Genomic DNA, 20,030 nt, shown 5'->3' with positions numbered 1-20,030 from the left:
TTAATATTTTTAATTAAAAATTAAATTCTCCTTCTTAATAGTTTTATTGCCTATACCTGCAGTAATTCATGTATTCTAAGATATAGTAATGTTTATTTATTTTGAACATTTTTAGTATGGAAATATAATCAAAGTCAAGCATGAGATATCCTTATTTGCTTCTTCATTAGTGTCCTATTTTTTTATGCCCCTCCCTCCAGTGTTCAAGATTTTCACATTAATATTGATTCCTTACAAATTGGGATAGGTAGGGTTTATTCAGCATTAGTTTGCTTGAACCAACACATGTATTGGAGGAAGTATGATAGGAAAGACAGAACAAATATGTAGTCCTTAAGGATTCAGGCTTTCGTATAAATTCTAACTTTTGAGTATGGAATGTAGAATATCTGTATTCTTTCCATAGATTAATGTAAAGAATTTGCAATTCAAATGTATTTTTATTTTAAATATGTTGTAAAATTTGGAGTCAGTGAAGCCGTTTACTCAATTGCTTTTAAGAGTCGAAAGTTAAAAAACTAATGATTTCAGCTCAGCAAATCTGATGGTTTCCTTTCAGAAACCTTCATTGCCTATATTTTATAAGCAACTAGTATAGAGTTTAAGCGGGGACAAGACTGCATTAGTCCAGGTAAGAAGAGCAAAGACAAAACAAAAATTTTCATTAAAAAAGGCAGTCCTTGATCTCCTGAGAATGCAGTCGAGTCTAGAATCGGAGACTCCCTCTGCATTTTTAATAGGCCATTTGCTCTCTGAGTTGCTCTGTGTTGGTCCTTTATTACCTTTCTTTTTTTAAAGTCTCTGCCCCTCTGCCGAGTCATTGGAAATAAACATATTACTTTAAAGAAAACAAAATAGACATTTTTCTCAGGCCTTTTTTTTTGTTCCAGGAATTTAATGCTTTTTCAAAAAGTTAAAAATACTAACAAGGAGCTGATGACACTATCGTGTAACTGACTGATACGACACTGGTGGAGCGGGCACAGTTGATTAATGAAATGGGAATCTTTACCTTTTCTTTTATGCTTTTTTTTCCCCTGAAAAAGAAGTGGTGAATTCAAATAAAAGCACACATCATTTGCATAGAAAGTTATGTAATGATGCCATATAAAGTATAACGATTTCCTAAAACCTTGTATTTAAAGTAACCTGAATTACAATGAGAGATAAACAGAATATTTACCCATCCCTTATGAGCTGCTGCTGATATGTAAATTTATTCTTCTACTTTGCACAAATATACTTTCGAGCTACTGCTTAAACACTTTGAGGTCCTTAGTCAAACAGTTTTAATGATGCCTCCAATATTGTAAAAGTGTGACATTTGATGAATGCCTCATATAGTTTTGATATCTGGGTGCATGTCAACAAAAAAAAATTGAACATTGGTTTGTCATGCAACACCTAGATAATTTATAATTTTACTGTTTATATCCATCTTGACATTTTTTATCTGCCAAAGGCAGGTTTCATTTGGAATCTTAATCTGAGATTTATTTGGTGGATCTGGAAATCATAGCTAGGGTTCCCACAGGAAATGGTCCATCTACCAACAGATTAAATGGCAGTCCTGCAGTTGTTAGGGGAGCTCTGCATTTAACACACATGCATACTCATTCAGGCAGCACTGTGGAGAAAAATTAAAGTAGTAACCCAGGTTTAGGAACAATGTAGCTAAAAAGTCCCATATTTGCTGAATGACAAAGGGTTATATAGCAGCATTTCATTTTATTATTCGTGCTTGAATTTCTTGTTTGCTCTGTTGAGTCTGCTGACGAATACTAATAAATGCCTGCAACAATCCAGACGAGAGATGCCTGGCAACAAAGCTATGCGGTGGACCTCCCTGATCTTCTCCAGTTCACAACCTGACCTTTTGAAAAATTGGCTGGGCTAAGCTGCAGAATTTGGGTGTAATGGTTATTGTTAACTCCAGCTTTAGGATTTATTAATTTGTGTGATCAAGACTTACCTATACTTCAAAGTTTCAAAAGACCAAACACAATCATTCATCCATTAGAACTAACTGTGTTTCAGTGATTTCCCCTTAGTATCTGACTGGTGATTCTTCTATTTTGTTTTCCAAATCTAAAAGTGCTCGTAGGAAAAAGAAAGGCAGATATAAAGAAAATCCGTTTTTTTCTCTTTTTACTGGTTATTGGGAAAATTGCCTTCTGTAAGTGATTTATGAAATTGTTGAATACGTGGACAATTGGTATGTGTTCATACTTAAAACATATAATTATGAATCCTATTTTACTTGAAATTGTAGAAATTTAAGATTTACCTAGTTCATTTATATTTTTAATTGCTTTATACAAATTATTATAGTAAGAAAAATTGAGAAAGGCTGAAAGGTTAGGAATCTATGGTAAGTAGCTGAATGGTTCAGATCACTAGAGGACAAAAAGAATTAAGATTAATGTGTTAGTTAATCAGGTTTTAGGATAGTTTTCACAGTCGTTTCAGCCTAAATAACATTTGTAATGTTTTAACTAGGGCGATAGAAGTTTTACAAAGCTTTATTTTTTGTGATATGTTAGTAAGTTAATTAGGCAGCCTAAGCTTTAGGAGAGATTCCATGATCACACTGTGTTCATGGCCTAGAAGGAAGGACATTAAAATTTAAAAGCTGACACATTACGGTGCACTTCGTTTCTACACAGAAATCTGACCTTTCTCGCTATAAAATGAATGAATATTGATGTGTTCATGACTATTTGAGATTCACTGAAACAAAAACTTTTTAAAATTTGGTGCAATGACACCACTTTAAATGGCCTTTTTATAATGAAACAAGTAACAAAATGTCAGTAATTCCATGACTAACCAGTAGAGAATTTTTAACATGATATACTAAGTCATTGAATTATCTTAATAAAAGATTAGATGACTTCATTACCACTTCATTTTGACATGTTTATCTACATATACAACCATGTATAAGAATGTAAAAGGATGTAGTTCATTTTAAATATCTTGCCCTCGTGTCCAAGTGGTTTTGTGATACTGACAGGTTTCATGGTATTCCAACTTAATAAACCTTTATAAAACCTTATTTCAGTATCTTCTAGCCACACCCAGCTGTGCTTTCCAACATGGCAGCCAATGGCTACATGTAGTTTTGAGCACTTGAAATGTGGGCAATGAGTATGTAGACCAATGAAAATGAACTTTTTCTTTCTTCTTATAGCTATTCAAGCCAAAAAAATTTTTTAACCCCTGAGAGAATATACAGAATATACATTTTCTAGATAATAAGTCTGCATTTTTAAAGTCAAGAATCCAAAAGTTACCTATTTACTATGAGTCCTAAATTAAAATCTGTGAATAGCAAGCAACTGTGATCTACTAGCTGTGATCCCTACTCCGTCTAATGCCATGTGCCAGGGCGGTGAGTGCTCAGATTGCGTCACAGAGACGTGCTGTTTGCATGTCGTACCTGCCTGGTTCAGGACTGAATTTACAGAATCATGCTATCAATTTTGTATCGTTGGGACTTCATTTTCTTTCAGGATCTTCTGCTAATGTCAGGATTTTTAAACTTTGAAGTCCTATTTGTAATTTATTTGTTTTATAATCGGATACAAACATTGTTAAACCATTATTTATTAATTACAAGTTTTAACCTTATTAAGTGTTTTTATTTATTATGTTTCTCTCATTGACTGAGGTAGCATTTTATTTTCCATGTCTTCTGATGTTTTAATAAGAAACTTTTCTTATTTATCTTATTACTTATTCTTACTGTATTTTAATAAATATTTTGCTTTTGGCAAAACAGATTTTCACAGATAATAATAACATTCATTGAGTGTGCATTCTGTGCTGACACTTTTGTAAGAGATTGTGTGATTTAAGTAATCCTGATAAGCTTTTGAAGTGGTTGCTATATTATATACTTTTTATTGATGGGGAAGTTGATGAGAGGTTCAGTAATTTTCTAAAAGCCACACAGCTGCGTGGTGGAGCCAGCATGAAAACCCTGCAGTCCGTCTTCAGAGCCCACGCACCGTGGTTCTGCTGGGAAGATCTGAGTGCGCCGGCGCTCTGGTTGCAAGGTCTAAACGCTTCTCTCGCACACACTGTGTTCGGTAGGGTCACTGTGACGTGGCAGATGCGGCTGATGTCTTTTTCTTTTGATTTGGGGAAAAACTCATATGCCTATATGTAAAGCAAAACCTCCCTCCCCCAAAAAAGAAAACAAATAGTTAAAAATAGTAAGTAGAAGAAGTAAGCAGTATCTGTACACACATACATGTATTGACAGATAACCTACATTTATTTAAGGAATTGGTCGAAGTTATTAGGAGCCACTAACTGATACTGTTGCTCTGATTATGTTGAAATGAATATGCATTTAGAAAACTCTTAACCATTGAGGAAAAGACATCTTTTATTTAAAATATGGGCTTCCTATAGTAATCCCATTATCATATCACATTTACACCTACTTAATAGTAAAAATATTTTATATAATTTTGATGTTCTTACATAATGTGACAGACAATATACAAAAGAAAGAAACAATAAACATAAGGGTTTTCATTCTTTTTATATTTGTGAAATGAGATGCTAAATCTAAGTAATAATCTTTCAAAAAAAGTTTAAAGAAGTGGTGACCAACTGTGTTAGCAAGTGTCAGAGAGCACATTAACAAATCACCTCCTTTATGGTTCATTTTAGATATAAATTTCTCTGCATAGTACCTGCAGCTGAAGGAGCAAGAGATGTATTTATTTAAATGCACTTGCCTATTTATTTAAATGTACTGGCCTGTAGTACTTCTGTTCTCTTTCTCTTGTTTTACAAGTGAGCTCTCAGGTAGCTGGGACTCTGCTATTCTGAGTAACCCCAGTGGATCCCTAGAGACAATTCTAGCTCAACCACTCTGAAGAAACAGCTCTGTAAACAGCATTGACCCCCCCGCCAGGGGACCATCAAATCCGTTTACACAGATACCAGTTGTCACAAACTATTTACAAAGCCAGACAGAATAGAATTTCCCAGCCTCTAAGAATCCCTATTTGATTCTAGCCACCTCCTCACTTCTGTACAGTAGTTGTGAAATAACAGTTACTTTTGGTCATGAGTCATGATTTCTTGGGTAGCATCAATTCATCTGAGTATATTATACACTGACTAATGTATAATTGTCTGGAGAATTGAACTCAGAGGGGATCCTAAAGCTTTTGTTCCTAAAATACGGAAAGGTATAATACTGCTAATTTTCTAGACCTAGAAATTGAGAATTGAATAACAAAGCTGTAAGGTAGTTGGCCATACTGATACCTCCAGAAGTAAAGAGGGAATTTGTTAAATTGTGTAAATGGTCCATTAGAAACAGCATGAAGGTCACTGAAGAGATACACGGTTTTCAAAGCATATGTTGTGGCCTACCTAGGCACACATGTTAAGCATTGATTCCAAAAAATGTTTTCACTAAATCCACCCATTTTGCCCAAATGAATAAACTGTCTCCAGTGGTAGCTGTAGGTGCCATTGAGGAATACCTAGTAGTTGTCTCTATAACGTCATTTTCAGATGGCCACAGGATAAGTTTACATGGTAGTTGTAGCATAGTAGTAACAAAAATTGGGGAATATGTTTGGTTTGAAGTGGTCAGATTCTTACGACCAAATAATACAGTGTGCCTGTAGAAAAGCAAATAAATAAAGGGACTGATAGTCATCATAAAAAAATTTACTGTTAACTCTGAGGAAAGAAACACCTCATACACGTATGAATTATAGAGATTGCTAATTTATTCTCTAAATAAATGGGGAAATGAATTTAAGTAGTAATAGTCTTAATGATGAAACAGTTAACAATGATGTTGATTAGAAGCAAATTACTAAAGAGGGTTATAGAGTTTCCATTTTAAAACTTACGAGAGAGGAATCAATAGAATAATTTTAGTTTTAAGCTTTCATCTGCCTACAGATAGAGTTTTAATCAAAAGTGAATGTGTTCTTTTAAATATTTATCTAATTTACCAGTGTGCAAAACAGACTCATACATAACTTCTCTTTTTATTGCATCTTTTTACTTACATGTTTATACTTTGTTATGTAATCTTTTTAAAATAATGGGTGAACAAACAGCTCAACTAGGTTTTTTAAAATAATTTCAATTAACTTTTTTCTACTTCTTTTCTTTTCCACATTTTTTAAATTGTTGTCCAAGCACTAGTTTTTAATAGCTACATCCCAATATCACTTGATAAATTTCCTAGGTTGGAAAGTTCAGGAAAAATAATTGAAGACTGAATTAGAGTCACAAAGTGCTATTTTCTTCTCTTGGTTGGAGAAGGTACCAACTCAGAAATTGAATTTAAGTTGGGCTTGGAATAGGTAAAGACAATTTGTCAAGATGCAGTAGAACAGGGTAGTATCTTAAAATGTGATTTGAAAAGTCAAAGTGCATCATGCCTGCAAACTTACTTTCAGATGTTTCAGAAGAACTGTGTGTGGGGGGTGGGCAGATAACTAGGTAGGTACTGAGAGGAGTAATGAAGCAAGTATAGTAAAGTGTGAACACTTGGAGAATCTGGGTGAAGGGTATATAGGAAATCTTTGTACTATTTTTACAACTTTGTGTAAGGCTGAAATCATTTCAAAGTAAAGAGAAAAGAATTGACTATTATCTGCAGTCATTCCTTGTCACCTTTCTCGTCTCTGCCGTTAGCACGTTTATGCAGTCCATGAAGCCTTTTGCATTTGGTTCTCATTTCTCCTCTGTTTCTTGCCATTTTTCTGATCACTTTAGTGTCTTCAAAGTTGATGTTTTAATCACCCTGAATCCTTGATTTCCTTCTCTACACATACCTTCACCGTCAGTCCCTTTTATCAGTTCATTCCCAGATGAACTACATCTTTGGACTTTGTTTTTACATGTTGCTCATTTTAGCAATTTTCACTTCCTGACTATAACATCTTGTCATTTTAAAACAAAGTGTTTTTCATAAAGCTATTCTTTTTCCTCTGTGCCTATTCTTCCTATTGTTTTCTTATTCTTACAGTCTGTCAATTTTTTTCTTTACTTCTAACTCAAATCCTTTGGCAGTTCATTATTTTGCATATTCCTACTTTTCCTACTTGTCATTTTGTTGTTTTGTTTTTTGTAACAATGCTATGTGAAATCTTCCCAGAGTTTACAGATGGGCATCCATATAGGTGGCTTATTTTGTATTTGGTCTCTATAGCCCTAGCAGAATCCTTCCTTATCACCTTGTATTGAAATCATTAGATTAGTTTTTCAATGTCTACAGTCCTTGAGGGGAGGGTCTGGTTCATACTTGTCTTTGTTTTTCTAGTTCTTATCACAGGACATGTCACACTGTAGATTTTCCATGAATTACTAAATTAATGAATAAACTAAGTAGAGGGGTCAAACCTTCTACACAAGTTGTTGAATCCTGATATAGGATAAAGCAGTACGGGAGAGTAGAAGAGTATTGAGAGCATTCAGAGAATTTAAGCAATATATTTGTTAAACAGTTGGTCAAAAACAGGTAGTCCCGGCTGGTGTGGCTCAGTAGATTGAGCACCGGCATGTGAACCATAAGGTTGCTGGTTCAATTCCCAGTCAGGGCACATGCCTGGGTTTCGGGCCAGGCTCCTAGTTGGGGGTATGTGAGAGGCATCCACATGTTGATGTTTCCCTCCATCTCTTTCTCACTCCCTCCCCCTCTCTCTAGAAATAAATAAATAAAATTTTTAAGAAAAGAATTTTTAAAGGCACACAGAAAGGAAAATTTTATAAATCAGCCTTTTTTGCTCTAAAGTAAAATTAAGGTCTTGGTAGAAGAGTATGGGCAGTCTGATTTGCAGAGCAGGTTCCAAATGTCTGGTGAACAGTTGTATTTAGGAATCTAAATACAGAGCAAGATTAGAAACATTCAGATTTAATCAGAGCCAAGTCACACAGTACAGTGTTCTTAACAATATTAAACACTTAGCACTGAAATCCAGAAGTGCGTTAGGACTTGTTGAGGTCATTAGAGTTATAATTATTATTATTACTACAGTGCAGGAGGGATCAGCAAGGAGTCCTCTTATTGGGGAGCTACCACCTCTACTTTGAGTTTAGAGGTGAAAAGGCAGTGATTTACCAAGAACTCAACAAATCACAAAATTTGACATTAGGTAAGCTGAAGTTAGAGAAAGTTGTAAGTGTAGTACATCAAATAGCAAGTATAGATATCAGCAATTGGATAAACTAAACACTGAAAGGTTAAGAATAAAAACTGAAATGAGAAAGATGCTAAACTAGACCAGAAATACAGTAAAAATGTGGGACAATTTGTAGATAGTGACAATTTTGGTCTCAAAAACAGGTCGTGGAGTCAAGCCTTAAGATTCTGAAGCAGTTCGTCTAGTGTTGGCGTAAGCAACTGGGAGTTATTTATATTTGGCCCATCCTTTTACTTTTTGGTGAGTTTGTACCTCATAAACTGGTGAATAGTATAGGTTCTAATAGTTACTTTTTGATATGTCCCTGGAGACAATTTTTGTTATTTGATCTTGCTTTCAGTAATTAGTTATAATTTCATTTGAGTTACTCATAAGTTCTATGTGAGTGTTGGAAAGCATGGTTTGTTCATGATACAGTGGTGTTTTTTAGAGTCCACTCATGACATCCCCTCACTCAGATTTGGAGGGTTGAATGCGATCAATACCAGTGTATTGCAGAAAAGCAGCATGGTGAACATCTAAAGCCAACCAAGTAAGCATTTTGAAATGTCAAGAAGCAGCAAATAATCTCCAGAAGCCTAAAATGGTTAAATTTTAGATCAAAATAGAATATAACATTGACATTTTATAGAGATCTTACAATTATATAATGATGATAGCACATTCTTCCAGTCTGTTCCTTCAAATAAAGTGAAATCAAGAGTAATTTACTAAAAATGGTTTCTGATCTAGATTCAGCCACCGATAAGATCCAGGACTTGACGTTTTAACTGGCTATACCTAATTTCAGCATATGTACAAGAAAAAAAATTTCTTCTTAGAGAAAGAATACTTTGTGAGAGCTGCCTTATTTATGCGCCCCATTTTGTTTTTATTTTGAAAAGTACTCTCTCTGCCTCAAAAGGATTTTAAGTTTGGCAGGTTGAAGATGGCATCATCAATGAACAGATGAGATTCACCTGCTTCTTAAAGTTCTACTTTTTAAAGTGTCTGCTGGAAACAGTTACAGTGGGGATGTGTGCCTGTTGACCTGATTTACCAGGGAAAAGTTTGTTTTATGCACTTGCGTGTGTGTCCTTTTCTTCCAAAAAATCGGATATACACTATTCTTTTGAAATAGCTACTATCTACTAGTTACAGCTTAAAGTAATTTTTATGAGATAGCTAGACATTGCAAACACAGAATCTCTAATGCTCTAATGTACAATGCATAGCTGGTAAAATGGGAGTAAAATATAATTCTTATGTTCACTTTATAATGTTATGATGATAAAAAATAATAGCTAACATGTACTACTGATGTGCCAGACACGAGGCCAAGTATCAGTATTTTGCATGTATTAACTCAGTTAATCCTCACAAGAACTAAGGTAAGTGTTGGTATGTTCCCATTTTAAAAACACAACCTGAGGTGTACATGGGTTAAGTTAGTTACCCAAAGTTACACACTTGGCAAAGCTGGAATTCTGATCCAGGCAGTCTGGTATCAGAGTTCCAGGCACAACATCACTTTACTGTAATCATTAACTTATTGCAACCTAGTTTTCAAAATTTAGGGGAAAGAGTAATCTGAAAATAATGCCTCTAAATCAGTGTTTTTTTTTTAAGTTTGATTGCATTCTGGAGTCATCTGACCACTCCCAGAGATTTTGCTTTAATCAATAATATAAGATGTGATCAGGGCTGTAGGATTTCTAGAAACTCCTCAAATTATTCCATCCTGCTGCCAAGGTTTAAACCACAGTCCTAAATGCTCACTCACTGTGGGAATGGAAATAATTAATGGCAGAACCACACTGTACATGCTTACATAATTACAATAGGAGTGAGACTAATATGTTTAAAACTATGAGAGTACTTACTTCCACAAAAAATATCCATTGAATGATTCAGTGTGTAGCTATGGTGTTTTGTTTATCATGTGTTTTTATTTTGTTTTGTTTTAAATAGCCCATAATTGTATTAAACAAGAGACTGCAGGGAGAAATAAGAGTGCACAGCCAGATGAGCAACTGACTGAGAGTTCCAAGGGCAGCGTGCATCAGAAGTCCGATGAATTAGTTAATGAAGCCCCATCTGAGGACATGGAACTGCCAGAGCAGAAATCAGGGACTTTTTCTGATGCAGGAGATGAGACACCTTACTGCACTACTGGAAAACCCAAGTGAGTGCCCGCAGCCTTAGATTTAGAATGTAAGAACCGGGCGGGCTCCTTTGCCTTCCTCCCTTTCGCGCTCTTTTCCTTGTTTTTGGTGCGAGCAAAGTTTGACCCATCATTAACATATTAGAACTTGGGGAATCTACCAGAGGTTTTTACTGTTTTCCATTCTGTAGATGTGATGTGTCTAGATCAGCAGTTTTCAATCTTTTCATCTCGCGGCACACATATACTAACTATTAAAATTCTGTGACACATGAAAAAATATATTTTTTGCCAGCCTGACCAAAAAATAGGTATAATTTTGATTCATTCACATAAGACAGGTATTGTTATATTGGCTGTTGTCATTATTTATTTGACAAACTAAGAGAAAAGATGCCAGTGCCCCTGACTAAATAGTCAAGTGTTGCATATTTTAGACGTTCTTGCAGCACAACAGTTGAAAATCGCTAGTCTAGATTGCTAACTGAAAAAGCATTTGAATAAAGGCCATGAGGTTTTATTCTTTGTAGTTAAATATTACTTTCCGTGACCTTTCATTATGGCCCTGGAAATAACTGTTGGATTTATATTAATGGGATTTTTTTTTTTTTTATCAGAGCCCAAACCTGGTAGGTCCGGAACAAAATAAACCCAAAGATGTGGTTTTGGTTAGCAGTATTTTCCATGTAAGTGAATTTCAGTGCTTTTAGAAGGCCCTTGTACACTTTCGTTTGCCTTCGTTATTATTTCACATTGGTGACATCTGTGACTGTTACCTATGGCACCGAGGTGCTTTGATCCTCAGTCATGTATTATGAAAATACTACTGAATTAGGGAAATTTCAGTGACTGATACAGTTACAGTTTCGGTCCAGACAAAATTTTGTTTTATAGAATATATTTTAACAATTTTACGTAGGAACAGCTATTTCTAATTACTTAAGAATTATTCAGTAGGTTTATTAATACGTTCCTACTGCTTAGCTATGAGTTATATTCTTACTGATGTACAGATTGGAATACGCTTTTGGAGAGGAGGGGTAGGGATGAATGAAAAGGGGATAAACATTTTATAACCACGTGGGAAGAATAAATAGTCGAGACTGGGCCGAAGCCAGAGTATGCACTGTCCAGTACAAGAGCGAGAGAAGGCACACATGAGGAGCGGAGCTGCGCCCACTGTCCCAGGCCTCGCTGCCTAACTTCTTCTCCGTGAAACTGATATATTTCTTCTTTTTGGCCATAAGATTTTCTTATTGCACAAGAGAAACTTAAAATTAAGTAACTTTATATATTTATTGTTAAAGTTAAATTTGTCTCTCCCCATTTGAAGGGTAAAATGTATAGATCCTGTATAGTAGAAATAATATTCATCTTGCTTAATAGTTTTCTTTATTACAGCATTATGGAACACACAAATAATGATTTCCACTATGAATATATGATTCCTTGTCAAGTTACTTCAGACTTAAATAAAGAGAAGACTATAGCATTTCTTCAGACAGAGTTGGACATTCTCAGAGCAAGCAATAAAAAGGTACCTTAGAGGAAATCTGATAATCGTACAGTATGCTTTTGGCTGGTGACCTTCTGAATTTGCTGTGTTGTTCATTGCAGTTCACTTTTGTGTACTTTAACCCTTTAACATAAGTCTGTATTGTTGCCATATCTTCCCATGAGGGTCTGAGTGAGTTGAGAGATTGGCTATGAAAAGCAGTTTCTTTGATTACCTGCCTCTGCTGGCCTGTGATGTCACTTCCTTTTTCCTAAATCTGTGGTACCTCAAGTAGGTACATTTTAAAAAAAAAGATTCATTCAGGTTTTACTGTGGTAAAACTATATTTCAATATTTTGGAGAAAGAGAAATTTAATGTACTGGTTTCATATTACTTTCTTAACTACTTACCTTTTTTTATCTATATTTTTGCGCTGTATTTTGCCTCAATAGTATATGTAATTAAACTTTAAAGTAGCAAGGCTTGGCAATATTTTCATTTACCTTGTACTGATGCATTTTGTCCAATCCAATTTGTTATGTCATATTTTAGCTTTTCTGACTCTATTTCTAGTTACATTACTTTGAGCATTACATAATGTTATTAAATAATACTCATTTTTGTATGCCTTTTTTTTTTAACCTCTACATACTAGCCTGATTTTAATATTCTGGTTGTTGACCTAATGAAATTGAAGCGTAATATTAGGAAATGTTGATTGTATGTGATAGAAAACAACACAAATGACAAAAGCCGAGGGAGGAATTAAAGAAAAAAAACAAAAAACATTTGGACGGATTCTGTGTGAGAGCTGGAGATATTTTCTGTACCTTCATTTAGCCGTTATTTATTATGTGCCTATTATGAGTCAGGTACCAGTGCCAATTTAAATGAAATATGATGGGATAATATTCTCAAAGGGTGATTTGTTTCAGATACTGAGATTATTATCTTAATTAATTTTGTTTCAAAATACTAGAAATACAAGAGAAGCTGTAGAGCTGTACTGCCCATTATTTAGTCAGAATAGTCCCTCCCAAGTCATTGGCTTTAAGAAAATGGAACAGACAGATAGCTTTTTGCCATAGTTATTTTTATCATTATGTTGTTCCCTCTTTAATTTCATTTGTCTACACACACACATAAAGTGTATATCAAAATGTTTTTATAATTTGTTTCATTACAAGTAATTATTACTTCATAAAATGTCTTAAAACCTTACATATTATGGGGTTTTTTAATACCTGGAATTAGGTATTTGTACAAGAAATATGTCAGATAGAATCTGGTTTTTTTTAATGTGTTTAAGCTTCAAGAAAAACTGTCTAAAGAAGATAAAGAACATAGAAGACTAAAGCTTAAAGTGGAACTCCAAGAGAAAGCAACAGAAGCTCAAATCGCTGAAAAGACAGCAGGTATGGTAGATGAGTTTTAACATATGGCCTTAAGAAATGTGCACAAGGTTATTATATTATGTGGCTTGATAAATATTTAGCATACTAGCTATTTGCCAAAGGAGGAGAAGCTCTGTCTTTTTTTTTTTTTTTTTGGCTGCTTAGAAAATAGGTGGCTTTAACATCCTGGCTCTGGTATTAGTGAGAGCTTTACCTGTATTCATACTGATTTGGGCATTAAATGCATTGTTAACACCATGTCAATCCAATCACAAAAAGGTTGTTTGTTTTGTTGGAAGGGCCTGAACAAACAAGGGAAAATAATGATTACCAGTGTGCCTCTACCTTTCAACCAGCAGTTCAAATACCACTTACTGTTTTAGCTTGTGGAGAGGAAATACTTCTCCTTTGTATGATGATAGTCGTACATTCATTGCCAGTGGAAACCTACATTTGATTTAAAAATCTGTTTTGTGCAATTAATGAGTTTTTATCTGACAGTATGGATGATGATAGAGATAATGTTTTCTCTAAGAAGATTAAAGTGGAAGATTGCCAAAGTTTAATGTTGTAAATGACTGCCTTACATATGTTTTGGAGTCTATCTTACAGATCTTTGCAAGGAGAAAATTTCTAGTGTGATATATTACAGATATGATCACATGATTCTCAATAGGTATGATCTCTTGTATATATACACATATATGTTACTGTGACTCTTCCTTATGCTGTTCTAGTGTGTTAAGGAAAAATAAGTTTTATAGAATAATAGCAATTAACATTTGGAGGCATTTTAGAGATTACTTATTTAAACATTTTTTATATTGACTACAATGATTTTAAGGAATAATTATATTTTGTGATTGATTTGAAGTCATACCCTATGAGCCACTTAACCTTGGTTTCATGTATGAGAGAATTGTTATTTCAGATCAGAGACACTAGTAGATAAAGCCTGTCTGCAAAATATTGCTGTATAAGGTAGGACTAACATCGCTGTGAAAATATAGCCAAAACGAGCATAAATAAATATTCCAGTTAAATACCAGATGGTTGCTTTTCTGTTAATGTTAAACTGCCATGACGTTTTAAGTGGGGAGATATAAGAGTAATATATTTTAAGGAAAGCTAACAGTATAATAAAAACAAATAATTCATATATAAATTTAGAACAATTTGAAAGTTTCTTGGCTTTTTATAATCAAATATATGTACTGTTTGTATTATAAGAAGTACATTTGTTTTAAGGTGTTTGCATCATAATTTAACTTTTCATGTCTCTTACAGAAGTAATTTACTAAGATTTAGGTCATTGTGACTTACTGAAAATCATGAATTAATATATCTGCGTGGCTCATTTCTCTTTTGGAGGGGAGAACTCATTAAGCAACATTACTTATTCTTTAAACTTCCGCAAAACATACCTAATCATATACTTCAGATATTTATATATTGCTATATATTTAAGGATTTCTTTTGACAAAATATGAATCATGCATGCATAAAATGGAAAGAACTTGATTGCTTTATAATTCTTATTCAAACATATACCATTAAGGACAAATTTTTTTAGTACATGTTAAATGTTAGAACCACAGTTAGTAAAGTTTTCATAGCCTGTTAAATTGATGAAAATAACAGTGTTATACAATTTTCTGAACAAAGCAATCTAGTTAAAATAGATGGCCAACCACTTAGTTTTTAAAGTATAAATTTTCAGAATGTATCCTTACTTCTAAATAGCTCAGTTCTATTTAATTGAAAAAATATAAAATATTTTACTGTAACATTAGAGAGAATTATTATAATATGTGAAAATAGGATATCTGAATTGCTTAAGAAATTCAGTAGTTTGAAACTATAAGAAATGTATTAACTGGCCCTTGGTAGACTCACGAACTTTTTCATATTTTTTCAGTCTTAAATAACTTATCTTCTACCTGGTAACTAATAAGTGAGGTCAAAAAACCAAACACCATAACAAAAACAACTATGTGAGCACCTAAATAGAAAGAGAAACACTATAAGACTGTGATTACATGTTTTATTAAATGGCATGTGAAAAAACAATAATCCACATAAGCATGGATGTTCGTTCCTATCACTGCTCATTTTTATATTTGAAATAAAAAGTGTATTTGACAAAGTATATCACAAATATGCACACATATTTAAGTATTATACTTAATCAGAGTATAAATATTTAGCTTATATTTCACATTACAAAAGTACGTGCAAAAACATCCTGAACTACACATTATAAATTGCAAATAGAGGACTTCTGGTCAAGGGACACCTTGCCTCCTTGTACAACTAAAGCAAAAATTACAACTAGATTACAGATATCATCCAGAACCATTATAAAATCGGGCTAAAGGGAAGTCCAACAACCAAGGATTTAATGAAGCCACATTCATCCAGGAGGATAGTAGGGGCGGAGATGAGGAGAGGCACAGAACCTGGAGTGGCATGGAAACACAGAACAGATGGTGCCACATCCATGTGTGGTGGATAAAAATCGGGAGGGATACCTCAGGAGCAAGGGATGTCAGCCATATCACTCAGCCCAGGGTTCCATCACCAAGATAAGTCCCCAAAAATTCTGGCTATAAAAATCAGTAGGGGTTGGGGTAGCAGAAGAAACTGTGGGATTCTTAAGAGACTCCTCTCAGAGGGCCCACAACAGACTGAGAACTTAAATATCTCTGGTATTCAGCACCAGGGCAACAACAGGAAGGGCACCGGGGGCATATGAGGAGAAATTGAGGTGACTGGCACTAGGTCGAGTGCCAGGAGACAACGTCCTCCTGGGCAAAACTCCAGAGGCCAGCAGCAGCATTGTCCCCTCTCAAGCCTTCCTCAACACAAAGCCAGGGAGCATGACACAGGTGGCCCTGGCCTGGCAATCACTTAACGCTCCGCCCCATGCAACTTACAGGTGTGCTTTTCTACAATAGGTCACACCACTAAGACAGGCAGTCAAAGGAACTCTACCTAATTCACAGAAGCAAGCCCAGGGAGGCTGCCAAAATGAGACAAAGAAATATGGCCCAAATGAAAGAACAAACAAGATTCTAGAAAAGGAACTAAACAAAATGGTGATAAGCAACCTATCAGATGCAGAGTTCAAAACACTGGTTATCAGGGTCCTCAAGGAACTCACCAGATACTTCAATAGCATTAAAAACACTCAGGTAGAAATGAAAGTTACATTAAGTGAAATAAAGAAAAATCTACAGGGAACCAGCAATGGAAGGGATGAAGCTGAGAATCAAATCAACAATTTGGAACATAAGGAAGAAATAAAAATTCAATGAGGACAGCAAGAAAAAAGAATTTAAAAAAAACAAGGACAGGCTAAGGAGCCTCTGGGACATCTTTAAATATACCAGCATCTGAATCATAGGGATGCCAGAAGGAGAAGAGGAAGAACAGGAAACTGAAAACTTATTTGAAAAAATAATGAAAGGAAACTTCCCTAATTTGGTGAAGGAAATAGACATACAAGTCCAGAAAGCACAGAGAATCCCAAGCAATTTGGATACACAGAGGACCACACCAAGACACATCATAATTAAAATGCCAACAGTTAGAGTTAAAGAGAGAATCTTAAAAGCATCAATAAAAAAAGCAGAGTGTCAACTGTAAAGGAGTTCCCATGAGACTGTCAGCTGATTTCTCAAAAGAAACTTTGCAGGGTAGAAGGGACTGGCAAGAAGTATTCAAAGTGATGAAAAGCAAGGACCTACAACCTAGATTACTCTATCCTGCAAAGCTATCATTTAGAATTGACAGATAAAGTACTTCCCAGACAATGTAAAGCTAAAGGAGTTCATCATCACCAAACCATTATTACATGAAATGTTAAAGGGACTTATTTAAGAAAAAGAAGATCAAAACTATGAACAGTAAAATGGCAATAAATTCACAACTATCAACAACTGAATCTAAAAAACAAACTAAGCAGACAAGCAGAATAGAAACAGAATCATAGATATGGAGATCATTTGGAGGGCTATATGGGAAGGGGAAGGAAGTAGGGGAAGAATGGGGGAAAGGTGCAGGGATTAAGAAGTACAAATTGGTAGATACAAATAGACGGGGGCATTAAGAACACTATAGGAAGTGGAGAAGCCAAAGAACTTGTATGCATGACCCATGGACATGAACTAAGAGGGGGAATTGCTGGAGGGTTTGGGGGGTGCCAGGTGGAAGGGGGAAAAGGGGGAAAAAATTGGACAACTAATAGCTCATTCAATAGAATATATCTAAAATTTTTTTAATTTGAAATAGAATATAAATATATGTTTATAGATCTTCCAAATAAAATGTTAATAAAATTTAGGTGCTCAAGGAAATAGGAGCCATTTCCTTTTGATACATAAATGATAAAGACTTGTATGTAAGAATTTTCATATATGAGTCCTAGTTATGACAATAAGAGAATTAAAGTCAATTGAATAATAAGGAAATGGTTAAATAAATTAAGGGGCATTTATGCTTTGAGACATGTAATAATTAAAATAATTTCTGTAGAATTTTTGATATGAGAATCTTTATGAAAGTATTAAGTGAAAGAAGTAGGGGAAAACTGTGCTTATGATTTTTTTTTTAAGATTTTATATATTTACTGTAGAGAGAGGGGAAAGGAAGGAGAAAAATAGGAAGAGAAACATGGATGTGAGAGAAACAACATTCCATTGCCCTGACGGGGGTCTGAACCCCTGCAATCCAGGCACGTGCCCTGGCCGGAAATGAAATGGTGACCTTCACTTTGCTGGTCGACACTGAACCAACTGAGCCAGGTCAGGTCAACCATACTGATCAGGGCCATATGATATAATTTTTTAAGTGTACATATGAATATATATACACACGTATATTTTATAATCCAAGAGGCAAATTTTGGTAGTATTAATGGATGTATTAGTGGCTCAATTAACAAGTTTCTGCCTTTTCAGTTTTTTTTCAGTGAGCATGGATTAGAGCATGTTTTCTAAACATAGAAAAATCCATGTTTTTCTAAAACATGGATTTGTTTTAGAAAAAGTACATGTTACTTTTAAAAGATGTGATTTTTTTTAAAAAAAGATGCTTGCTTTCTCATCTTAAAATAATTCCTGTGATAAATTTGACACATAAAGAACCAAATAAAGTTAAATTTTATGAAATTATATGGTTGTAATCAAATCTTGCCATTTTACCCGTGCCATTTTTTTAGTGTTTCAGATTTGCCCCTTATTTGTTTTGTGTCTTTGTCTATGTTATGTACCTTATGTATGTGTTAATCATCTGGTCTTCTCAGCTGATTGTATAGTATAAGAATAAGAATCTGGTATGAGAGTCTTCAAAACCACATAAAACGAAAGGTACTCAGTTCTGTGTGAGGTAGAATGAAGTGATGGAAAGACCAAAAGCCTTGGAATCACATTGACCCAAGTTCAAATCACAGCTTTGACTTACTAGGGATTGATTTTGGGCAAGTTACTTGGTAGTCTCTCCAGATTTACTTTGTCCCATGTAAAATGTGAATATTAACTAATTTACCAGATTATTTTAAGGGCTAGAGAAAATATATTAAATTCCCAATATATAGTTGGTATGGTACTCAGTAAGTTTTAGCTAATATTAATATTAGATTATTTTTTCTTTATGAAATTCTTAAACCTTTGGTAAGGTCAGAAATCTTGAAAAGATTTTTGTTTTGTTTAGCTTTTAATTAAAATTCATAGTTCACTGTTTATTAAAAAAAGTAGAAGAAAAATATCAGAAACAATGGATTACTTGATGAGGAAATTACTCTTGAGATACATGTGTGTGTGTGTATTTATTAGCACTAGGGCATTGTACTTACTTGTGAATCTGAAATAAAAGAAATGGGATACACCCAATTTGGCTTTTATCTAGGTGTACCTATGATAAAACTTTACATAGACTCTTTTAATAGCATGAATCCTATTTCCTTCGCTTCCCTGGTGGTCTTTACCTGATGTGAATTCTATCATTCTAGTGTGATGTCATGAGAGTTTAAGACTGAGTTGTATCCTTTATCATGCTAAAATCCCAAATGACTGACCCTTTTACCTTCCCCTCTTTTATTGACATCACCATCATCATTACTGGTTTTTTAGGCAAGTATTGGAACTGTGCTAACTTTTTAAAAATTCAAACTAGAAGTACTGATGGGCCATTTTGTACAAGGACTGTCTTAGGCACTAACAGTACATCAGCAGATGGACAGATTGGTGATTTCAAACTTTTCTTTCCGTGAGCCGTCACTTCTTACTCATATACCATTGCAGTAGGTGGTGGTGAGCTGCTCACACTTCGGATTCAGACCTTTGTTCTGTTATTTTTGCCACATTTCTTGTGTAAGTGGCAGCCTCACTAAACTTTGGCTAAGCCCTACTTTATAGGTTGCTGTGATGTTTAAGTGAGGCAATGTTTATGAAGTGCTGAACTCAGTGAAGGCACTCGGCGAGTGGTACTTATGATGATAAGATGATGATGTCACCATCGTTTTCTAAGACTTCTTGATCTAAGAGGGGCACGTGTACCCAATATCAATAATTTCCCACAGATAGTTTTAAAATTTTTATTTTAGTTTTTTAAATTTATTTCCTTTTTCTTGTTTTAATTGTTGTTCAAGTACAGTTGTCACTATTTTCTCCCCGCCACCCACCCCCCAGCCATCCCCACCTCCCACCCTCGATCCTACCCTCCTTTGGCTTTGTCCATGTGTCCTTTATACTTGTTCCTTGTGTTTTGTTTCAGAACGAATTCATTTCTGTTTAAAAATAGT

General features: G+C 34.6%; 1 protein-coding gene across 3 annotated transcripts in view; it reads left to right on the top strand.

The window, feature by feature from the left end:
• Positions 1 to 20,030, top strand: part of MIPOL1 (mirror-image polydactyly 1) — a 288,774-nt gene that overhangs the window by 52,797 nt on the left and 215,947 nt on the right. For all 3 annotated transcript variants that reach the window (XM_024551295.4, XM_024551296.4, XM_053927699.2), the window contains 3 exons: positions 10,146 to 10,359; positions 11,740 to 11,875; positions 13,144 to 13,249. In XM_024551295.4, coding sequence (XP_024407063.2) covers positions 10,146 to 10,359; positions 11,740 to 11,875; positions 13,144 to 13,249 — 456 coding nt within the window. The remainder of the gene's footprint in view (positions 1 to 10,145; positions 10,360 to 11,739; positions 11,876 to 13,143; positions 13,250 to 20,030) is intronic.

This window comes from Desmodus rotundus, chromosome 7 (genome assembly GCF_022682495.2).
Source record: "Desmodus rotundus isolate HL8 chromosome 7, HLdesRot8A.1, whole genome shotgun sequence".
NCBI lineage: Eukaryota > Metazoa > Chordata > Mammalia > Chiroptera > Phyllostomidae > Desmodus > Desmodus rotundus.
Note: the sequence above shows the minus strand (reverse complement) of the source record. Positions and strands in the feature narration are given on the sequence as shown.